At 38.9% G+C, this 21,340-nt stretch overlaps 2 protein-coding genes across 2 annotated transcripts; one reads left to right on the forward strand and one right to left on the reverse strand.

Moving 5' to 3' along the window:
* The first annotated feature begins 941 nt into the window (after positions 1 to 941).
* On the forward strand, positions 942 to 6,145 carry arv1 (ARV1 homolog, fatty acid homeostasis modulator). The gene is made up of 5 exons (XM_019266434.2): positions 942 to 1,122; positions 1,503 to 1,622; positions 2,474 to 2,627; positions 2,940 to 3,161; positions 3,978 to 6,145. The coding sequence occupies exons 1-5, from the start codon at positions 1,024 to 1,026 to the stop codon at positions 4,100 to 4,102; spliced, it is 720 nt and encodes a 239-aa protein (XP_019121979.1). The 5' UTR covers positions 942 to 1,023; the 3' UTR covers positions 4,103 to 6,145.
* A 3,244-nt stretch (positions 6,146 to 9,389) lies between these two features.
* fam89a (family with sequence similarity 89 member A) lies at positions 9,390 to 16,064 on the reverse strand. Its single transcript, XM_019266509.2, has 2 exons — positions 15,636 to 16,064; positions 9,390 to 13,968 (listed from the first exon to the last, which is right to left on the reverse strand). The coding sequence occupies exons 1-2, from the start codon at positions 15,882 to 15,884 to the stop codon at positions 13,681 to 13,683; spliced, it is 537 nt and encodes a 178-aa protein (XP_019122054.2). The 5' UTR covers positions 15,885 to 16,064; the 3' UTR covers positions 9,390 to 13,680.
* Positions 16,065 to 21,340: the final 5,276 nt, after the last annotated feature.

Below are 21,340 nucleotides of genomic sequence, written 5' to 3' on the forward strand. Positions count from 1 at the left end.
TCTGCAAAGTAACAAGTAGCTGTTGAAATAAAACAATAAAAAGATAAGACAGGCAGCTCACAATACAGAAGTTGGATAAGAAACGTACTCATAAATATAAATAAAATAAAAAGGTGCTTCTGATATTATGACCCTCTCTTGTATTTAAATGTAGTCTCAATATGAAACAGTTCGCCCAGTTTAACATGACTGCAAACTACAACCTCAGTAGTAAACATAGTAGTTAAATGAACATCTCTCTGACAGTGTCAACATAAACTAATATATTATATTATCATGATAATATGATTGATGGTTATAAGCATGGAGTAAGTTATTAAATAAGTGAAAAGCACAAAACACCAGGAATGGAGTGAAGTAATTAAAAGCAGAAAATAGTATTACATGAAAATACTAAAGTACAAGAAGCTCTAACTTGCATTAAAGTACACCAAAGTAGTAGTGTAGTATAACATTGTACTGTAGAGCAGGGCTCTTCAACAGAACAGAGACTCCCGACATGTGTCACATTTTAAGCCTGGCTTATAATAACTTTTAGATTTACTTTATTCACCTTTTATTTCATCTTATTAACCTATTTGTTGTGTGTTGTGTTTATGATTGATAGAACATTCAGGCATAATGGAACGATTTATAAAACAAAATATATAAATAGTAAGAGTTTTTGTCAAAAGTAGCTTGCATATTAATGCTTGCAGTTCATTTTTGTTAATTCTCACAAATTATTTTGGTGAAAATTGTCAATTATTATGACCCTCTGCAGTACCTTTGCGGACCCCCTATGGGTCACAGACCCTTGGTTGAAGACCCCTGCTGTAGAGGATAATAATACAGTGATAAAGCTAAAGTATAATGTCCTTTCAACATTATTTAATGTCATCTGATCTCAAGTAAAAGTATAAACATTTTGTAGTCAAATCCGTGCTTTTATTCTGAAGGCGGGAACTGTGCCTCACTTCCGCCTGTGGTGGTCTGACATGCTAACAGCTGTTAGCCGCTCGCTCCGTGCGGAGAAGGAGGAGGATGATGGAGGAAGATGACTTCAGGTGTGTGGAGTGTAACGAGAAGGCGTCGGAGTTACACAGAGATTACAGTAACGGCATCCTGAAGATTACCATCTGTGTGCGTTCACGGTTAACGTCTTTGTTTACGTTTGTTTGCTGCTCGGTTTGATGACGGAGAGGCTAGCTGACGTGGAAGACGCTGCTCTCTGAAACTACATTATTTATTGTTTTGAACATTATTTATTGTTTTGAACATTATTTATTATTTTGAACATTATTTATTATTTTGAACATTATTTATTATTTTGAACATGTTGTTAACAATAAGATCATCACTGCATGTTGTCATGGTGACGCCTGTGTGTGTTTACTAACTTTGAACGTTACAAACAAACTTCTCTATGAATTATTAAGTTAATCTTCATGATGAACTTCAGTCAGTTGTTGTTGTTGACATTGTTTGTTTGTTTGTTTGTGTGTGTGTGTGTGTGTCTCCAGGGGTCGTGCCAGAAGCCTGTGGATAAGTACATTGAGTATGACCCTGTCATCATCCTGATTGATGCCATCTTGTGCAAGACTCAGGCCTTCAGACACATTTTGTTCAACACACGCTTGAATGTGAGTAACTTCCCTCCCCGTGCACAGAAACAACCATATTAATAGATCAATAATACATCTTGTTGTGGTCAGAGAAAGTGCACAGGAGCCTAAGATGTCTTATACCAAAACACTTCATCATGACATGATGCCGCCTCGGTTCTGAAGAAGCGGTCCTCTCTGACTCAGAGTAGTGCCTCAACTACACAATGTCCCTAATTGAAAACCCCCATTTTAAAACTCTTGCACTGGTTCCCCATAATGTTTTAGAACTGATTTTAAGATTCTGTTATTGGTTTTTAAATCACAGAATGGCCTGGCACAGACCTACCTTTGTGACTATGCTACAAAAGTATGTACCCACTGTAGCAGGTCCCTCAGATCCTCGGCATCTGGACTCCTAGTTGTCCCCAGAACCTCCACAAAGAAGTTTGGTAAGGCTGCTTTTAGGTACTGCGGTCCTCATCTCTGGAACAGCTTGCTTATGGATCTGCACTTCTGTAGACATTTTTAAAAAAAAACAACTCTCATCATATCTCTCCAAATGATCCAAATGGCGCCTGCTTTCCTAAACACAAACACACAGCTGCTCTGTGTCTCAAAGAGAAGAAGTCAGTGTCTCCATAACAATCTTAAAATTCAACACCATAATAGAAGATTCCCTCACAAGTCCAAACTTTTATGTGGATAAAATACGTTATCAAAAGCAAGGGGATCTGTCTTGTTATTGAAATTGGAGCAGACATGGTCAACATTTTCATATTGGTGCATATCGGAAGACATATGCCAATTCTGACATGTCAGCAATAGGCTGACATCAGCCGTGTATGTCTGTTCAGATATACTTCATGTGTGTGTTTTCTCTTCCGTAGATCCACTGGAAGTTGTGTGTGTTCTTCCTGTTGTGTGATGCGTACCTCAGGTGGTCTCTGCTCCACGTCTCCGAGCCGAGCAGTGACCCCGCTGACATCATTAGATACACCAAGGAATGGGAGTTCTACGGCATGTTTGGATTGGCCGCCCTCGGTAAGATGATAAAACCAGAGCTCAGCACCGCTTGTGTCGCTGCCACAGTAAATGTTTGAGTGTTAACACGGAGCACCAGAACACAGTGTCATTGTTCTCATCGTCTAACGAGGGAGTTGACGAGTTTGATTTAACTGGTACTGCCTTATACTTTTGAGAGAGAATTACAGTTTAGTTTCACTTAATTGTCATTGTTTAGTCGGTAAAATGTTAAATATATATAGATATATAAATAGTAAGAGCCAGAAGTGTTCTTTTATACTAAAGATTTCTAAACATTTATGATTAAACACATCTGTCCGTGTCGTGTAGAGCTGATGGCGTTCTGTGGCGGCGTGCTGGCGTTCCTCTGGGCGGTGGGTCGGCTGCAGGGCGGGACCCTCGAGCTCAGCCTGCTCCTCAGAGCTCTGCTGCTGTCCTGCTACGGCAAGGTCCTCCTCATCCCCGCTGTCATCTGGGAGCATGACTACTCCCCGCTCTGCCTGGGCCTCATCAAACTGTTTGTGCTCACCTCAAACTCACAGGCTATCAGAGGTAAGAGAAAAAACGATAATTCAGAGAGAAATTATGAGTCACTTTTCAGTCCGAAGACACACCTGGTCTCTAAGTCGAGGTTTATACCTCGTGAGACATTCTTCAAACAACTTTCTAAAGTACCAGCAGGTGGCAACTGACCCTCAGTTTGTTTGCTCCTGTGCTCCTCCTGACTACAAAGACCCCAGACATTAAAAAAAACATTACATAACAGAAAAGTTTTTAGTTTGAGTTTCTGTGCAAACATAAATGTGCTCATTGTGTTCGGCAGCTTGCCTGTGAGCAGCAAACAATGAGATGTTATGATTGATTTATGGTCTGCTGCTCTGATGAGGATGTTCTGTGCAACATATTTATAAAGAACAAGCGACGGTATGTTCAGTATGCAGTGTAAGTAATGAGTGTCATCTTTTCACTGCTTTAGTTTGGGTCCTCTAATTATTGTATAAAGCGTGTATTAATATCACATTGCTCTTATTACAGATTATTTTCTGTTAGACGTGGAAACTAAATTTGCTGTGGAAACTGTTAAGACGTGGCTACACATGACACAGTCACAATGTAAATATCAGATTTACACTGGATCAAAGCACATATTATTAAAATTGAAGTTGTTGCGACCTCTCCTGGCGCTCTAAGTGCTTTAGAGGAAATTATAATATTCCACTGTGGGCATTAATGGGTTACAGTTGTAGGTTATATCCTGAACTTCTCACAAGATCTGAGATTTTTTTGGTTTTTATGATTCCAGACATATTTTAACTAACATGAAAATTAACACCTGTGTGTTTTCTCTCCCCTCTGTCTCTTCTCCAGTGATCCTGAACAGCAGGAGACGTCTGTCATTGATGGCCGTGTGTCTAGGCCTGCTGTCGGAGACCTGCGTGGCTCAGGCTTATAAAAAGCTTCCATGGAGCTTCCAGGACATAGTTGACGTCTGACTGTGACACCCGGACTCACATCACTTATCTCAGGGATGATCAAATGATCCAGGACGCCAACCTGTGCCAGAGAAGGGTGTTTTTTTTACTGAACCTTGACTTTCATGTGAAGTCTCAAGGAGAGCAGCAGAAGAGATGTTATTTCTTCTGTACTCTTTATTTTGCAGGGATGACAAACGAGGAGGAGGTGGCGGCGTCCCTCCTCTTGTTTTTCACTTTAGTTTTAAATTGCACAACAAGCTCCTGACTTAAGAATCCTGAGATTTTGATTTGATTACATTATAAAGAGTCCCAGCGAGGAGCTGCAGCATGGGAACATCCCCTGATCTAAATTACACTCATTCCCAGGGCCGCTCTCTAATCATGCCACAAACACAGACCCTGAGGTTGTAATTTGACAAGAAGTTCTTCTCTGTTTGGACACTCTTCACATTCTTTGGCTCATTGGTGAAATACTTACTTTAACTCACACGAACACACAGAAACACACGGGTATATTGTCATGTGGATGACTGGATGAATAAAGGACAGATAAGTGACTTCTTATTATTTATTACAATGTTCAAAATTAGTGATAATGGTGATATATTATATCAGTTAATCATTTAGTCTATAAAATGTAAGAGAATGATGCTCCTTACAATTCCCAAGAGGCAAAGGGACATTTTCAAGTTGCTCGTTTTGTCCAAAATATGTAATTTCCATTGATATGAAACAAATAAAAGCAGCAAATCCTCATTTTTGATAAGTTGTAACCAGAAAATGACGATTATTAATGCTCAAAACTGCTGATCATCGAGTCATCCACCCACTGTTTCAGTTCTAAACATTATTTGATTGGATGCTTTTCGTGACAAACTAATTTCAAATCACCAGAATTATACCTGCTGTATGTTTTTCTCACGTATTCTTTACACACGGAAACACACAGGTTATATTGTCATGACTGTTGTCATCATGTAGCACTTTAACTCACCACTGAAACCGAAACTAATGAAATCACTGGACATAAATTGCAAATTAAGGTGGGCTCTGACATTTATTTGTTCCAGGTTTTACAGAATGTTGAGTGAAATCCATGAAGCTAGCCTCAGTCCCTGGAGTCTGTAAACAGAGCACTGTTCAATCAGTAAAACAAACGTCTGAGGTCGACCAATTGTCTGTGGAATGAGGAGAATTTATTCTCTTACCTACAGTATGAAGGAACAGCTGAGCCAGCCTCGGCCTCCGGGAGTCTTTGCCGTGAAGCCGGACACGTAACGAGAGGAGGCGAGGCTGGATTCTTTCTGAATAAAACCATCTGTGTCAGCCCTGCTGACTGACGACGCATCCTGCCAGATCTAATGATATCCTCACAAACGAGATCACAGACAATGTCATTTACAACTGCTGCACGCTGCATCAATTTATCATCAAATTAACAGCATATACAGATCTGTTCTGTCTGATATAACTCCTGTCCCTTTTCTTAACATTGTGACTTGTCCTCTGTGTCGTCTCTTTGGTGTTTGTCTTCATTATATGCCTACATTTTACTCCTTCTACCATCTGCCTTACTATGAAGTCTGAACTGTCATAATAAATTGACTTACAATTGCAGTTATGTATGCATTCTAAGGTTTTCTCACCTCCTGAATATTTGTTGTTGTTCTTGCACAAAGGTCCCAGCTGTGCATGAATACTTCTAAAAGTGATGATACATCAATGTTAAAACTCATTTTGCTCCTTTATATCTTGTCAAAAGATGTGAAGCTGTTGTTTTACCCACAGAGGAAAGATTTTTTTCACTCATCCTCCTGAATATTTGTTGTTCTTGCACAAAAGTGCTGTATTAAGAAGTTTCACATCAGAGAACATATCCTAAGTATTCAAAGCACTTTTATTTGAACTAAACAATGTTTAAAAATTAATGACATTATAGGCAAGCCCTGAGATTTGGCACAGACTTATTCCTCTGTGATAGATTATGTAAAACAAACTTGTAGAGCGAGTTTGTGATGAGCAGCAGAGAAATGCTGTGGATGAATGTTGCACTCTGAACTCTGTCAAATAAAAGATTTGTTTCTTTAACATAACTCAGATTTGTTTTTTTGTGCACATACAGCATGTGTGTGTGCTGCCTCTGCACATGAATACATGTTATTACAGGCCTGTGAATAGTTGAGGAGACAGCACACGAATGTGGAATGTTTTGTTAGGTGTCCTCACCCTGGGTGGATCTGTGCTCCAGTCTCTGCGGAGAGTAACACACAGTCTGGATCAGTTTGGGGTTTGAACACACACAGATGTCACAATCAACTCAACCAAAACATAACAAACAACTTATTCTGCCAGAGACGCACGCAGAAGAACGATGGTTGGAAGAGTTTGGTCTAGTTTGGAGCTCAGATTTGTGCAAAATTTGTTTTTATCTCAAGATTGTACACACTCATGTAGTAGTTGCATCATTTGTCGGTTAACTTAAAGGTTATGTTAAGTTATGCTCCTTATACTACTGTTTTCTCACGTAGTTCTAGTCTAGTCTATTTTTGAGTAGTCATTCCAACTTGTTTATTCCAAGGAAATAAAAGGAATGAACAAGTCAACACAGTGTTTGATTCTTCTCTCCCTGTAAACACTTTTCTGAATGTGGAGCCTGGAAAGTGTTGGTCAGGCATGCAGTGGTTTAATCTGACTAATCGGATTACTGAAACAGCAGTCACCTCATAGCCGTTTACCAGGTCTGTACCGGTTTGTAAGCCAAGGACTGGAGCTGGAGGGTAAATCCAACATAAGTTGAACAGTTTACCCTCCTGGTCCAATATGCTGCTATAAAACAATTTGAAATTGCTGGAAATGTATTTTTGTTTATATTGCAGTTATTTTAGCTAGTAGTGGTCAAAGCTTCGGCCCGTTGAACATGGCAGAGCTACCAAACTCTGAACTTCAAAGCAGCTCTAAGGGTGACGTCACGCTACGCTGTCCAATCTTTATACTGTCAGTGGTCTGGACCAAAATGATGCACTGACCGACTGACGACTATCAAAGCTCTTAACATCATGGCCAGATATAATGAATGTAATCAGAGCTGTTCCAGTGAAGTTGAGTCATCGTGTTAACAGGAATCAGCACACAGAACTGCATCAGGACATCGAGTATAAATACATCATGAAATATGTTGCAAACTAAACAGCGTTCATTTGTCTCTTAGTCATAGAGACAGCAGGTCCGAAATTAACAGCGAGCTTCGATTTTTACAAGAATTATCAACAATGATCTGCAGCTGGCAAGGATAAAAACTTCTGCTGGTCCCCACAGCCCTGCTCTGATGTGCAATCCATCCCATCCCTCCCTGTGGAGAGAGTGATGTGCACCTTGGATTTGCTCTCTCAATCAAGATTATGTTAATCTGCTCTAATCTCCTAACAGACGCTCAGACAGGCAGCACGAGACCAGAACGCAGAGCAGAGAGAGAGAACAACAACAACACAGGCTTTAAATGATGCAGAGCTGTCTGTGTAGAGGTCATTCACATAGAAAATATTAAAGCCCTTTTATAAAGCTTTTAAATTAATACTCTGTCAGATCTGCTGGAAAAAACAAACCAACTGTAAAATAAAAGTAAAATACCATGCAATATCATCCAAATAAATGTCAAAAACTGTAAATTACATTACACTAATGTTTTGCAGAGAAACACTGTTATTTTACAGATTCTCCCTGATTTACAGTCAAACATCTTCATTAAGATGATACTAATAAAAGCTGAAATGACAGATAATGTCAATAATTTTACAGAGATTTGTATATAATTTGAAAAAACAGAAATTACTTTAATACTATACTTAATACTAAGTTACAGAGTTTGAATGTAAAGTTACACATTCATGTGAAATGAATAAGATTTACCTTAAAATTCAACCTTCAGTTATTAGTATAGACTCTTATATAATGATGATATAAATGACAATTTCAAAACTGACTGTCACAGAGGACAAAATTCACTGAGCAGTGATACCAAACCAGCAGAAAACAGGCTGCATATATGGAGTTGAAATGGTTGTTGCGTGACCCATTTCTTCAGTCTCACTGGAAGAGTTTGTGAGAATTTAAATTGAGTGTGGAAAATATAAACAGTGTTATCATCATCAGTAATTCATCTGAAGCTCCCAGCTTCTACATCAAAGCAGTGACATCCTGCTGCAGTAATGATCCATTAAAACCGGAACTGCACCAGCAAGGCAGCTACTCAAGACTAAAAAGCAGATCTGTGCATTTAAATGCAGGTCAGAGTGAAATGCATTCAGGAAAAAGAAAGAAGTAGGGCAGCAGAGAGAGAGAGAGAGAGGAAGAAGACTGCAGTTTGGTTTGAGAGAGTTTTGTAGCATTTTACTGGGGTTGAAAAAGATTTTAGGGATGACAGTTGATTATTTGTGTCTTATTGTTTTTTAATAACAACAACAAGAGTCGAGACTAAAATATCTCAGCTATTACTGGTTGGATTTTTGTGAAATGCTCTGCAGACGTTCACGTTCCCCAGAGGATGAGCACAGCCTTACATGCAGTAGTATGCAAGCACGACTACACGTATGAAAGTGTTGTCGGAAAAACATTTAAACTCACATGTGGCTGTTATGCAACATAATATCAGATGTATTTGATAAAATAAAGTTATTTAAGAGTTCAGATTAATACAACAATTGTTATATTAATGAAAACTAGACTGATTTTCAATGCAGGATTCCAGGTTTTCAAGGAAAACTTAAACTTTTTAAAATAATTTTGTGTACTTGATCTTCTGATCGAGGACAAACCAGCAAAACAGTTTAACCACCAACTATTGGTCCAGCTAAAATAAGTTTGTTTCATGTAGAAGAATTTTTAAAAAACTCACTCCAAGCCTGAGAAGCATGGAATCACTTTATTAAATTCATATCAGTTTAATAACTATGATAGGATTGAGACAAAGAAACAGTAGTATGGTCGTTCATGGATCAAAGAACAGGAGTAATGATGGATGGTAACAACACAGGCGTCACACGTTCTCACAATACTTTTTTAATACCTTTTTTTTTCCACTATATGAAAGATTATGATGAATGATATACAGTATAAATATGAAGTCACTTCACTTTTCTGGCCTCTCATTGAGTTCCCAAAGACAGATTCAAACAGCCGTAACCAGTAATTAGAAAAGGATAATAATATGGACAATCAGTTTTGAAACCTCTAAGGCTCTCTTGTGTTTTTCTTGGCTGATTCACACGCTCAAATTCAACTGATGAAAGCAGATTTTGAGGTTTTTTTTGCCTTTTTTAAACAAAAGTTAGAAGCATTTGAAGCAGTTCGGCAGCTCGTGTTGATACAAATCAACCTATTCCACGAATAAGTCTCTCTAATCATCAATCTCTGATCAAATTATTGCGTTGAAGTGTTATAATGAGCTATTTCTGGTGCACCCACTTACACATGCTTCCTATGTTTCCCACAGTGCCTCTTAACGACCACTAAAGCATGGGTGTGAAGTGAACAGTGAGGCGTGACTGTGATTACAGTTACAGTTAATACCCGTCACTTTAGTCAAGAACACATGGCTGGTGTTGCATTCTGGTCTATTGAGGCCACTTTAAGTAGAAAATCTGATCTTTGCACCTCGTCTAAAGGATTGATTTTTTTCAGGTGATTGTTTAAAGTTGGTGCAAAACGGTGGCTTTTAGAAAGAAGCCCTTGCTGTTCACACACCAATACATGACATTTACGACTTTTGCTGCGTTTTACCTCGTGTGCTACTTCACGTTTTGCACAAAAAAACCACCACCGAATAACAAAGTGTCACATTACAATCGTGAATTATTATTTTTTCCGTCCCTCCAGGGTGAAGACATGCTGATAATTTCTTATCAGGCGCCACAAGTTAACCCTGAGACGACATCAACCACATTACACATCCAATAATCACATGAAAAGAGGGGGGTTGTAAAAGTAGGAAATCGCACATTATTCATTGGCTAATAGTACGACACAGGGTACAATTTGCTGGTGTTCAGTTCAAAGCTCCTTTCTAGCTCTCTTGTGCTGAATTTAGTTACAGTAGAGTTACTGTACGACGAGCACCGTGTGCCTGCGTGACCAAGACCAAAATCAAAAGAGCATCAGGTAGTCGTAGTTTTGCAGGATTTAACACAGAACAACCACAGACAAGTGCAAAATTACATCTGAACACTTGAAACGTTTGAGCAAGTGAGGAGTGCACCTAGAATTTTCTTTTTTCTTACAAATGACATGACGGATTTTAAGGCTGTTCTGGAAGTTAAAGCTGCTACATGCAGAAGATTAAAACTGATTTTTTTAACTTAAATAAATATAAGAAAATGTGGTCTCTGTTTGATGTGTACAATTTCTGAAAAGTACCGACCATGACGAGAAGAGAACAGCCACTCCCAACATCTGTAACCTCATCAACAAGATGAAAACGGATAACGGAAACCAGATTTGTAGTGATGTCATATACAATAACTAAGGAATTTAGGAAGTTGCAAAAGTCATCAAGTTTCAATTTTTGCACACAGCAGCTTTAAGAACCAGGCACATGTCAGCGAGACAAACAGTTTGTGGTGTATTCACATCCCCGTCTTGAACAGTAAGCCACAGGTCTGAAACCTGAAGGTTTACAAAGGCACTAATTGTGTAGACATCCAATAAAACATGTGGGGGTTGAGTTTTGAATTGCTTTTAACTGTATCAATTGTTTGATTGAATGTGCTTTGATTAGTTTCAGATTAGTGATATGTTGCCATGACAGATAAACATTCAATCTAACAAAGACGATGATGGAGTCAGTACCGTCATCTTCTGCTGAAGACTCTTTTTGGAAACTTGATTTAGGTAGTGTTTGTGTTGTGGTTTCAACCTCGTGTAGTTAATTAGAACTCGGCTCACAAGAGAAAAGGGAAGAACACGCTTGAAATTTTACATTTTACCTCAAAAGGTTTTGACAGAAATAATCAAAGCGTTAAAAGGAATAGTTTCAAAATGCTGTCTTGTCTTGCTGGTTTCTTCTAGTCTCACACATAATCATGTTGTTGTTTTTTTTGTAGGTATTGAATAAATGAAATAAAGTGTGTGAGCTTTAGAGGTGCTGATATGCTGTTACCTTTGGACGGAGCCAGCTTAGAAAGCGAATGAGCACATTCCTCAAATATCTCAACTATTCCTTTAATGTTACACTGTAACGTCTGTGTGAGAACTGCTGTAGGTCACTATGAAAATTACCGGTTTGTGACATGATACTTTTGACTTCTCTTTACCCAGAAGCCACGTGTCTGACACGTCTGACACTTTTACGTGTGAAAGAAAACAGAAGAAATATGAACACTTTGTTGTTCTGCTGAATATTAGTGTTTGTTTGAGTGGGCTGAAGGCGTAACTCTCACAAGAAGAAAGAGTAAACATGAGCTGTAAAAAGACATTCTTCAAAACATCAGATATCATTATGCACCTTTACATTTTTTTTTTTTTACGTTCATGTAATCATTCAAGATCAGCCAATTAGAAAAGTCTTCCTCGGGCACCTGAAGCCAAATACATTTCATGTTGAGTGCTTCACGTTCTTTGGTTCGTGTTCCAGTCTACACACAGATGACGTCCACACAGATATATTATCAACACGCTACTGAAACTCTGCCACACCTTTTCTCAGAGCGGCGGTGGCTGTCGACAGAGTAAAAGTCATTTTCTAAATTGAGTTGACAGAACAGCTGCCGGGTATTTGAACTGCGGCGTCGCATGCTACAGGTTCAGCTGACACTTTTGCTGTTTGAGTTTAAATATTGAGGAAGACCGCTCACGCGTGTAGCAGGAGTAATAGTATTTGCACATCCAAATGTCTTTGCCTCTGGCAGGAGAGCGGCAAAAGAAAGGCAGACTTTTTTTAGATTCAGAGAGCGTTATTTCAGTAAAGTGGGATATATTGTTCATACACAAAGGCAAGTTATGCTGAATTAAAAACTTGCTGTTACAATCTTGTTAGTGATCAGTTTCGTCTAGTAAAAGAAACTTCAGTTTCAGTTTCAGGGTGAGGCTCAGATAAAACAGCCCCTGAACGGTTTGCAGGTATGTTCAAACAACTGTAATAATATTAATTAAGTCTTAAATAATGTTCAGCCTGTGTAGTATAACTCCAAGAGAGATGCAGCAGAGCTTGTTAGGTTATGTAATAAGATACAAAGCGTTAGAAAGTACCCTGTATTCATTTGATACTTACTACCAGATTTACAGCTTTGTCTGAAGGCCACGTGAACTCACTGACCATCAGACTTATGTACTTTCATTTCTCAATCAGCGTCACATGATAAACGGACAAACATTCCAGCTAGCGAGTGCAAATTATCTGAGAAGTTCGTCACAGTTGCTCCGTTCTTGGCCACGTTTATTTGATTTGAGCTGAGTAAGTCGACGCTGGCTACTGAGCACTTGCTGCCTGGCTATGTTGAATCCTATGTCGTTGGTTATAATTTGAGCTTCATTTTCATAGTTGTTCACAGCCTTTGCAAGTTATCACTGATAGGAATGATGGCTATAACTTTGAAAATAAGACCCAAGTCTGAGTGGAGTGGAGTATAATTAGACAAAACCATCTGGGCTTTTTGCACCGCCCAGTCAGAAAACAGTGGCACATCAGAGTCGCACATAACGCGCCCGAGCATTGAAGATTCAGGGTGTGTATCTGCAGCCTGGGCTTTGCCTATGCAAACAGTTCAAACCGTTTCCAGCATTTTAAACATTTCACATTTTCAGAGCTCGATTTAACAAGGCGAGAGTAGGCGTACGAGAACTCCCTTCTCAAGCGATTTTAACTCTGAACAGGTACGACACAGGCACGTCGCCTCTTCTTTCTCCATCCTCCAGAAGGTCTGACAGCTCCTGTCGACGACCGTCGAGATTTATGTAAATAAACGATAAGTAACACACACACACACCGTCTCCGTCAGCATGTCCACACAGTCAGATCACAGAGTTCAGAAGTCTGTGTTCACTTTTAAAGTCCCGATTTTCCAACGTCTAAATGCTGTACCCTTTGTACCTGGGCAGGGTTGCAGAACATAACTTCCAAAGAGAGTAACAGGAAAGCAAATATCTTGTTATTTATATTATATAATAAATAATACAACTTTGTTCATATATTTTTGTATATGTAAAAAAAAAAAAAAGTTCTGCCAAAAAAGGGTGACTGGCTAGCAAAAAACCCATTTGATATAGAAGCAGCAGCAGAGCTGTTTATAAAAAGAAATCATATATATTGCCTAATTTTTGAGTATACGGAGTCTCGGGTTATAATCCGTCTCAACTCCTGAGTTTGAGCAGGTGTTAACAAGCCACTCTGTGGTCTGATGAAGCTCCTGCTCACGCTGCAAAACAATAAAAAATAAAAACTTCTGCAGCACAAGCAGGGGTGTGTTTCACCTGAGGAGGAGTTACCGTTAAGCTGGAGCTTTATATTTATAGTCTATTATGGTAACGAGATACCAAAAAAACAACCTTCCCTCCAGCTTAACACAAGTCTTTTACCCCTAAAAAAAATCCATCTGCAGAAAGAAGCCTCAGATGGTAACGTGAAAGGAGTCCCAGCTGTCGTCTTTGCCGCTTCCGTTCTTGCCCGCTGCCATTGTGGCGGTCCCGTCTCCGACGTCTCCATCCGGCTGCTCCCCGGTGGGAGTGGCGCCAGGCTCCGGGTAATACTCATCATCCTCGTCGAAGTAGCCGTTCTCCATCATGCTGAGGCTGGAGGCGGCGCTCAGGTCCTGGCAGCTGCCCTTGTACTCCTGGATAGACTCGTGGAGCGACCACAGCTGGCACAGCAGGGACATGTCCTGCTGACGCAAACCAACCTGGAGGAAGTATTAAGAGCCTGATGAATGCATGAAACGTCTCTGATGATCTCTGAGCTACTTATAGGTCCAACAGGGAGAAGGCTAACTTGACCACCGAGTAGCCAAAAAAAATAAAATCTGACTTTCCTCAACGCTTAAAGAGTAAAAACGATACGTGATCTTTCTTGTGATAATCTGTGATTGGTACTCCAGCCTCTGGAGGACAACACAGGACAACTTGTAACCAATTATTGAACGATTATTATGAGAACTGCTGATCAAAAAAGCAATAAACAGATGAATCGCTTCAGCTCTACAGACGACTACAGGCCAAACTACATCAACAACAACCCAACATCAGTCCTAAATCATCAAATCAACAAATTAATTATAGTAGTTTAAAAGTTTGGGTCATTTAACAAAGAGAAATGTCAAACGCTGACTTGTTCCAGCCTCTAAAATGTGAGAATGTGCTGCATTTTTATTTAGACAGATCTGTCTAAGAGGCTTAAAGGCACTTTAACAGTCAGCAGAATAAAAGGCTAATGAAACTTAAGTCTTACTTGTACACATACCTGACATTACTTGGCCAAAACAAGTCTATTGACCAGGGTTGAAAAGGGCATTTCTACTGCATACCACTCAGCTGACAAGCACAGTATGAACCGAGGGTCACTGCATTGTCTTCAAAACTAATTACAGCTGGCAGCCACACATTTCAAAACAGCTGAGGCCGAACATTAAGTGCTCCATAAACCCGGGGAGCGGCTTACAGATTTCTAAACTATACAGCGTCCATAGAAAATAAGAAGTACAAACTCAAAGTAACACATTAACAGAAAGAAAAGCAACGAGCCTCGAGCACGTGAAGCTGAAAATAGGATTTAGTAAAGCCTGGAACAAACACACAAATGGAAAAAAAGGGTCGAGTTTCAGCTACAGTTTGACCTTTTCTCATCTAAATTGCTGGATATGAGGAAACTCTATTGTTGTGTGTTTGACCAAGAGCCATGGAGGAGTGTACGGTGATAATGAAACCTGGTCTGCTTCTGTTATGAAAATCCCTGCTGCTGGCAAGGGAGTGTAAAAGACTCACCCCAGTGAATGTAATAACATGTATTAGATCACAATGAAAGCTATTATATTATAAGTTTAAAGGTATTATTTGCACAAGGTGGATTAATTTGTCACATCCTGTGCAAGGCTGCTCCTCTTAATGCCAGACTCAGTCTTAAAAAATCTAGTTTTATCTTCTCAGGCTTAAAAAAACAACTTTATATAGTGGATAGCATATAATGTCACACACTTTGGGGATTAATATGAGCTTTTTGTAACATCGGCCAATGTACAGGGCACTAAAGAGAACATATAACTCATAATTTGGGGTTTGTTTGGTTAAAGTGGGCTCCAAAAAAACAGAGATCCACACCTTAAAGTTGATGTTTTATTTATATAATGTGGTGTGTAGTGAATAGTGTGTATGCCGAATTTATCAGGAGGTTGTAATCATTAGTAAAAAGTCTTATTTTGGGGTGAACATGTGCCACAGTTTGCACAAAAGACGGAAAGCTCCAAACTACCGGAGCTCCTTTGGGGAGTGTGGCCGGGCATGAGCGTGCATAGCCCGGGGTGAACACAGACTTTCCTGCCGTCGGACACACAATGAACACTCCCTGAAATGTTACCATCTCTTTCCGTAGGAGAGCCAGAGCAGCGTCGAGGTTGGCCGGCTTGTTGGCCAGCAGGTTGTCGGTGTTGTTCCTGCCTCGGCTCAGGTCGTCCTGGATCATGGTTTTCTTCACGTACATCCTCTCCATTTCTCTCCAGGAGCCGCCGCTCGAGTTCAGCAAGCCGCTCAGGCTCTTCGGCAGCGGGGGCAGCCCCTCGATGCAGGCCATCCCTCCCAGAGAGCCGTTCGCTGACTTACCGTTCATCGTCCCGAGAGCTGCTACACGAAGCGACGAGACACCGGAGCTTTACCGTTTATCCTTAAATCCTGTAAACGCGGAGCACAAACAGTCTCTGACCAAACAAACCGATCAACAGCGTCCGTGTTTTCTGTGCCCGAGGCGGCCAGCGACGCCACGTCAAGTGACCGGAGTGAGGGCAAGACACTTCCGGTACGGCTTCAAAATAAAAGCATCACGGTTAAACACGAGGTAGGGGATGTTTTCTTTCTTTCTTTCTTTCTTTCTTTCTTTCTTTCTTTCTTTTTTTCATTCACATATTAGTTTGCCATGAAGTTGCCCATGAAGTTTGGAAAATTGGAAAATTATATTGGAAAATATTTTGACCTCTTTACGTGAAATTGTTGTGTGATGATGATTATTTTTTGATGGTTAAAGTGTATCTTCTCGAAACTTTATTGATTATAACAAGATATTTTTCAGGTTATAACAAAATAAAAAGTATATTGTTATAAAAAAGAAAAGCTTTCTTTTTCTTTCTTTCTTTCTTTCTTTCTTTCTTTCTTTCTACCTTTCTTTCTTTTTTCTTTCTTTCTTTCTTTCTTTCTTTCTTTCTTGAAGTTGCCCATGAAGTTAGAATTATATTGGAAAATATTTTGACCTCTTCACGTGAAATTGTTGTGTGATGATGATTATTATTCTTTGATGGTTAAAGTGTATCTTCTTGAAACTTTATTGATTACAACAAGATATTTTTCAGGTTATAACAAAATAAAAAGTATATTGTTATAAAAAAGCAAAGCTTCTTCTTACAACTTTATTGATCAGTCTCTTCCAAACATATCACAATGAAAAATAAACCACAACTAACCTGACGTGTATAAATAGGAATAAAAAGAGGAATGTGTGTGCAACAGTGTATAATATAAAGTCTTTTTACAGGACGTAAAAAACTTAATGACAAAACTTTTATTTTATGTGGCATTCTTGTTATTTTTATGTCAGTTATATGGCAAAACAGTGTTTCTTTATCATGAGAAAAAACTTGTACTTATACAGTAAAATACGGAATAAAACATCAACGTTCACTGTAAAATCAACATACAGATAAATACAGAAAAAGTTAGTAATGCAGCCTGCAGTAAATACTCAGGTTTTATTTTGAACTTTGATTTCCGGTGTTGTGTTTAATTGTTGTTCACTTGACGATGTTGGATTCTGGCTGAGTAGTAAAATCCGCTTCCTGTCCATTTAACACAGAGGCTGCTGGGCGTCTCCCTGCCAACACTTAGAGACTCTATCTTCTTTTTCTTGACTGAATTCTCAACTTATTATCTAAAATAAAACATCTACATTTTAAACAGAGATAAGAGATGGGAATGGCTCTCACATCTGAAACACTGAATAATTGATGCACACTTTCTCTTGAGGTAAATTAATAATTAATAGAAGAAATTTGACACAATTAAGTCCAAATGACACCTTTCCATTTTAGTGTGTGAAGGAGGTGTGAATGAAGGATTGCTGCTGTTTATTTATCTTTTATTCACTTAAACAAGAGGATTTGTACCAAAATCTGTACAAAAGGATCAGTATTGTGTTATAACATGAAAGGTTTATTGTTAAAACAAAATATTTTTCAAGTTATAACAAGACATTTTCACTTTATAACAAGATATTTTTCAGGTTATAACAAATAAAAAGTATATTGTTATAAAAAGAAAAGCTTCTTCTTTTATGTGATAACTTTGTATGTCATAACATTGTGAAAATTTCCTCTTATACCCTAAAAACATAAACATTATAACAATAAATTTGTCATGTTATAAGGTGATTTTATTTTTCTGGCTTGGCAGCAATATGCTTCCGTATATATGAATTCATGTTCTGTGAATCATTGTCTGTATAATATTCTATTCTATTTAAACATGACCAGTGAATACTTTTTAGCATTAAACCAAACATCTGTCTGTTGTTTTAATGGAACATTGTGTTTATCTGACTCACTACAATGAAACAAATTGATAGATTTTCCCCCAGCAGAATGTCGACAGAGGGTCTGAGGTCGTGACAGGAGCGTGTGTGTAGGACAATAGTTTGAGGACAGATGGTGGGCTTCACTTCCCGACCCCCCTCCCACCCTGCAGCCCCGTCACAACAAAAACACAACACAATAACCTTGAAACCAACACACAAAAGCATCACACACACACGCCTTGGCAAAAGAGGGGCACACGTCAGGCAGATGGGTTGAAGCCTGAAGCTCTGTGTTTCTAATCGCATGACTGAAATTAAATTAAACCTGATTCATTTCCTACAGATATAAACACTCTAGGCACAAAATACACCTTACTGTGTTGTTGTTTAAAGGTGCTGTACACATTTTTTAACACATTTTTATTTCCTAATAGGTCCAAGAAATAATGATTTGATGATATTTTACAGATATTATGGATTCTAGGAATATTTCAGCATTTTGTGAAACATATATTGTGTATTTGTTTTTTTCTTATGGAGCGAGATGAGTTTTAATTTGTTGTTTCCACTGATGTACCTGATGAAGATAAGGCACTTAAAGATAAAGAGGCTGGTGCCCTTGTGTTAGCTGCAGTGTTTCCATTGTTAAACACACTTTAAGTATACGTTTTACTCAATTGTTGTCAATTTTAATACATAATGTGTAGTTTAATCAACGCTCTATTTCATAAATTAACTGAAGACTCAGTTGTTGACATACACAATAAAACTGCTCTGGGAGGAATAACCAACTACACATGTTCTGTGTCTCAAAGTGTTAACTGCCGTTGACTGCTTTACCATGCTATCAGCCAACACCGTATCAGATGTTACATTCACCCTTGAAAAGCATCTCATCCCCTCTGTACAGGCTAATCCCAGCAATTAGCCATCAGCTGACAGTCCACAGCTGCACAGTTTAAAGAGACTGATCAAGGACAATCTGTTTGGTTGGTGGGTTTTATAAGCAGAGGGACCCCCACTATAATCTTTCACCACCACCACCACCATCACCACCATCACTGCCCCCTGAGATCAAAGGATTAGGCATATGATGGCACCCCCTGGGGAAGCTTGCAACCATAGCAGGCTTGTATTAATCAGACTTGCTAAAAAGCACAATGAGTTTGCATCCCTTAGCATTAATGGTCTAAAGATATCCGCTTATGTCTCAGCTGGAAAGCGATATCTTGCCGAAAGCCAAAAATATACTAGTACTCACCCAGGCACAAAAGACCGCAAAAAAGTTTCCCATCATACATTTTCTCATTGTTTTTATTTTATTTTTCAGGTTTGTTTAGCACTGTGAATAACCATTTATCAGTTTATGTCACTGTTAATTGAATTTGTTTGAGTTTCAGACAGTTTGAAGACGTCACTTTAGGCTCTGGGATATTATAACGTTGTTTTTGATGAATCGATTCATTGAATAATAATGATTTATAGATTAACTGAACATGAATGCTATCATTAGTTGCAGCCATGTGGCTGTGAAATGAAGCCAATGAAGTGCCAAAACCTGCAGTTCCTCAAATTTCCACTTGACAGAAGTGACTCAATCTCCATAAGCCCCCATGTTCTCTCTTCAGAAACCTGTGTGTGATGTCATGGATACAGTGTCCATTCGTTATACTGTCAATGGTTGCAGCTCTCATTTGCGGTTTTTCACTACAGCCTGACACAATATGACAATGCCATCATCTGGCCTTATAATAATTTATGTATGTCGTTTAAGAAACTAAGATAAACTAGATTTGGCTCTAGTTTATCTTAGTTTTAACCTCTTTTCACCCTAAAACATATATATTTCACATATTTTGTACTGTTTGTTTTTCTCTTACAATATTTATTATGACCATCTTGCACCAAAATGCTTTCTATGTTGAAAACTTGGCAATAAACCTGATTCTAATGCTGATTAAGGGTCACGCACACACACGCTTTATGTGTGTATATGTCTGTATGTGTGCCATCTTCTCCCTCTATTGACACATTTTGCATCACATCATTTCAAACATAAACAAACATAATGCAAATTTGTTGTTAAATGATGAAAAAAACAGACACCTCTATCAGAAATAATCTGTGCTCCAGTCACATCTAGCTGCTGTGACGACTGCATTGAACTTGGAGCTTGTCTCGGATGCACCGCTGTCAGAGGGAGACAATAGGTCTGAAAGGAAGGAGGCAGAGTGTGTGTTTGGATGGAGGAGGTCGGGCTTCCTATAGTGTGTCAGCGTACAGCAGGTCAGGGAAGAGGAGTGGCCGGTGAGAACAGCTGCTGTCACCGACATGAGTTTTTTCCTCTGCTGAGGGGCCTGCGGAGGGGATGAGGATGACAGCTTCCTCTCTGAGTCAGAATGAGTTAAAGTAACTTTACACACAGTGAGTGTTTTTTTAGCATAAAAATCACCAAATATTGTATACAATAAAAATATAACACAAGCACATCAGTGATGCGTTCAGGCTAAACGGTGACTAAACATGTACCTTACCTTCCTGCTCTGAATGAAACAGCTTCCTCCTTCTGTTGACGATAAACAATAAGTCATTTCTCACTGTGGGATGTGATTTGCTGCGTTCAAGTGCTCCCCTTTGTAAACTGCTACGTCCTGGTTTAGTAGTCCATGGTGGAAAGTAGCAAGTGGAATACTAATACTACTTCACTGCTGTATTTCCATGTAAAGTTTCTGTATACTTCTACATGCCAGAGGGAAATGTTGTACTTTATACTCTACTACAGTGTTGTTGGGTATTCTTAGCATGATCTCAGGTGTGTATGAGTCGATAGCGGATCCATTTTAAACTTGTAAAGCTGTAAATTAAGACAACATGACTGTACTGATGAAACACATCACTGGTTTTAATGGGTTGAAACACCATCTACTGTTTTAAATGCACCCTGAAACATTTCAGACTAATGTACTCCATGATATTTATATAGAAAGAGTATTAACACCCTCTCATCAGACATGTTTGTCCTATGCCTTTGAGCATGAGCAGAATCTGTGAAACAACCAAGACCCTCTACTTAGTAAAGCCAAAGCCAAATCTGTGTAGATTAACTTGTTAACTGTTTTTTCCTCTTTCCAACTCCATTCATCATCTCACATGTCTTATCGTATGGCTCTTTAGAGGGGACCTGACCACAATAGATTGGGATTCATTGAACTAAACTACCTAACTAAATACAAAGTAGTAACATCTAGTGTTCTAGTTTACTTGTAATGGAGTATTTTTTACATTGGTGTACTGGTACTTCTTCAAAACCATCAAGTCATATTAACAGGTAAGAAAAACTTGACTCAGAGGGAAGTGGAAAATCCTACCGCTGGGTCACCAGAGCTCACTTTATTATCAACTTGGTTCGTAGGCCTTCAGGTGACACTTAACTTCACCTGATTGTAAAGAAGTGAGAGTTGTTACTCATTCGAGCACTCACAGATTAAAAATAACCTTTTTATCTT

This window comes from Larimichthys crocea, chromosome XI (genome assembly GCF_000972845.2).
Source record: "Larimichthys crocea isolate SSNF chromosome XI, L_crocea_2.0, whole genome shotgun sequence".
Taxonomy (NCBI): Eukaryota; Metazoa; Chordata; class Actinopteri; family Sciaenidae; genus Larimichthys; species Larimichthys crocea.

Bases quoted from the DNA above. Each gene is read 5' to 3' on its own strand.
- arv1 (XM_019266434.2), top strand. From the start codon at position 1,024: ATGATGGAGGAAGATGACTTCAGGTGTGTGGAGTGTAACGAGAAGGCG. The intron at 1,623-2,473 runs GTGAGTAACTTC...TCTCTTCCGTAG, and splicing joins TGTTCAACACACGCTTGAAT to ATCCACTGGAAGTTGTGTGT. The intron at 2,628-2,939 runs GTAAGATGATAA...CGTGTCGTGTAG, and splicing joins GTTTGGATTGGCCGCCCTCG to AGCTGATGGCGTTCTGTGGC.
- fam89a (XM_019266509.2), bottom strand. From the start codon at position 15,884: ATGAACGGTAAGTCAGCGAACGGCTCTCTGGGAGGGATGGCCTGCATC. The intron at 13,969-15,635 runs GTAACATTTCAG...TACTTCCTCCAG, and splicing joins CTCTCCTACGGAAAGAGATG to GTTGGTTTGCGTCAGCAGGA.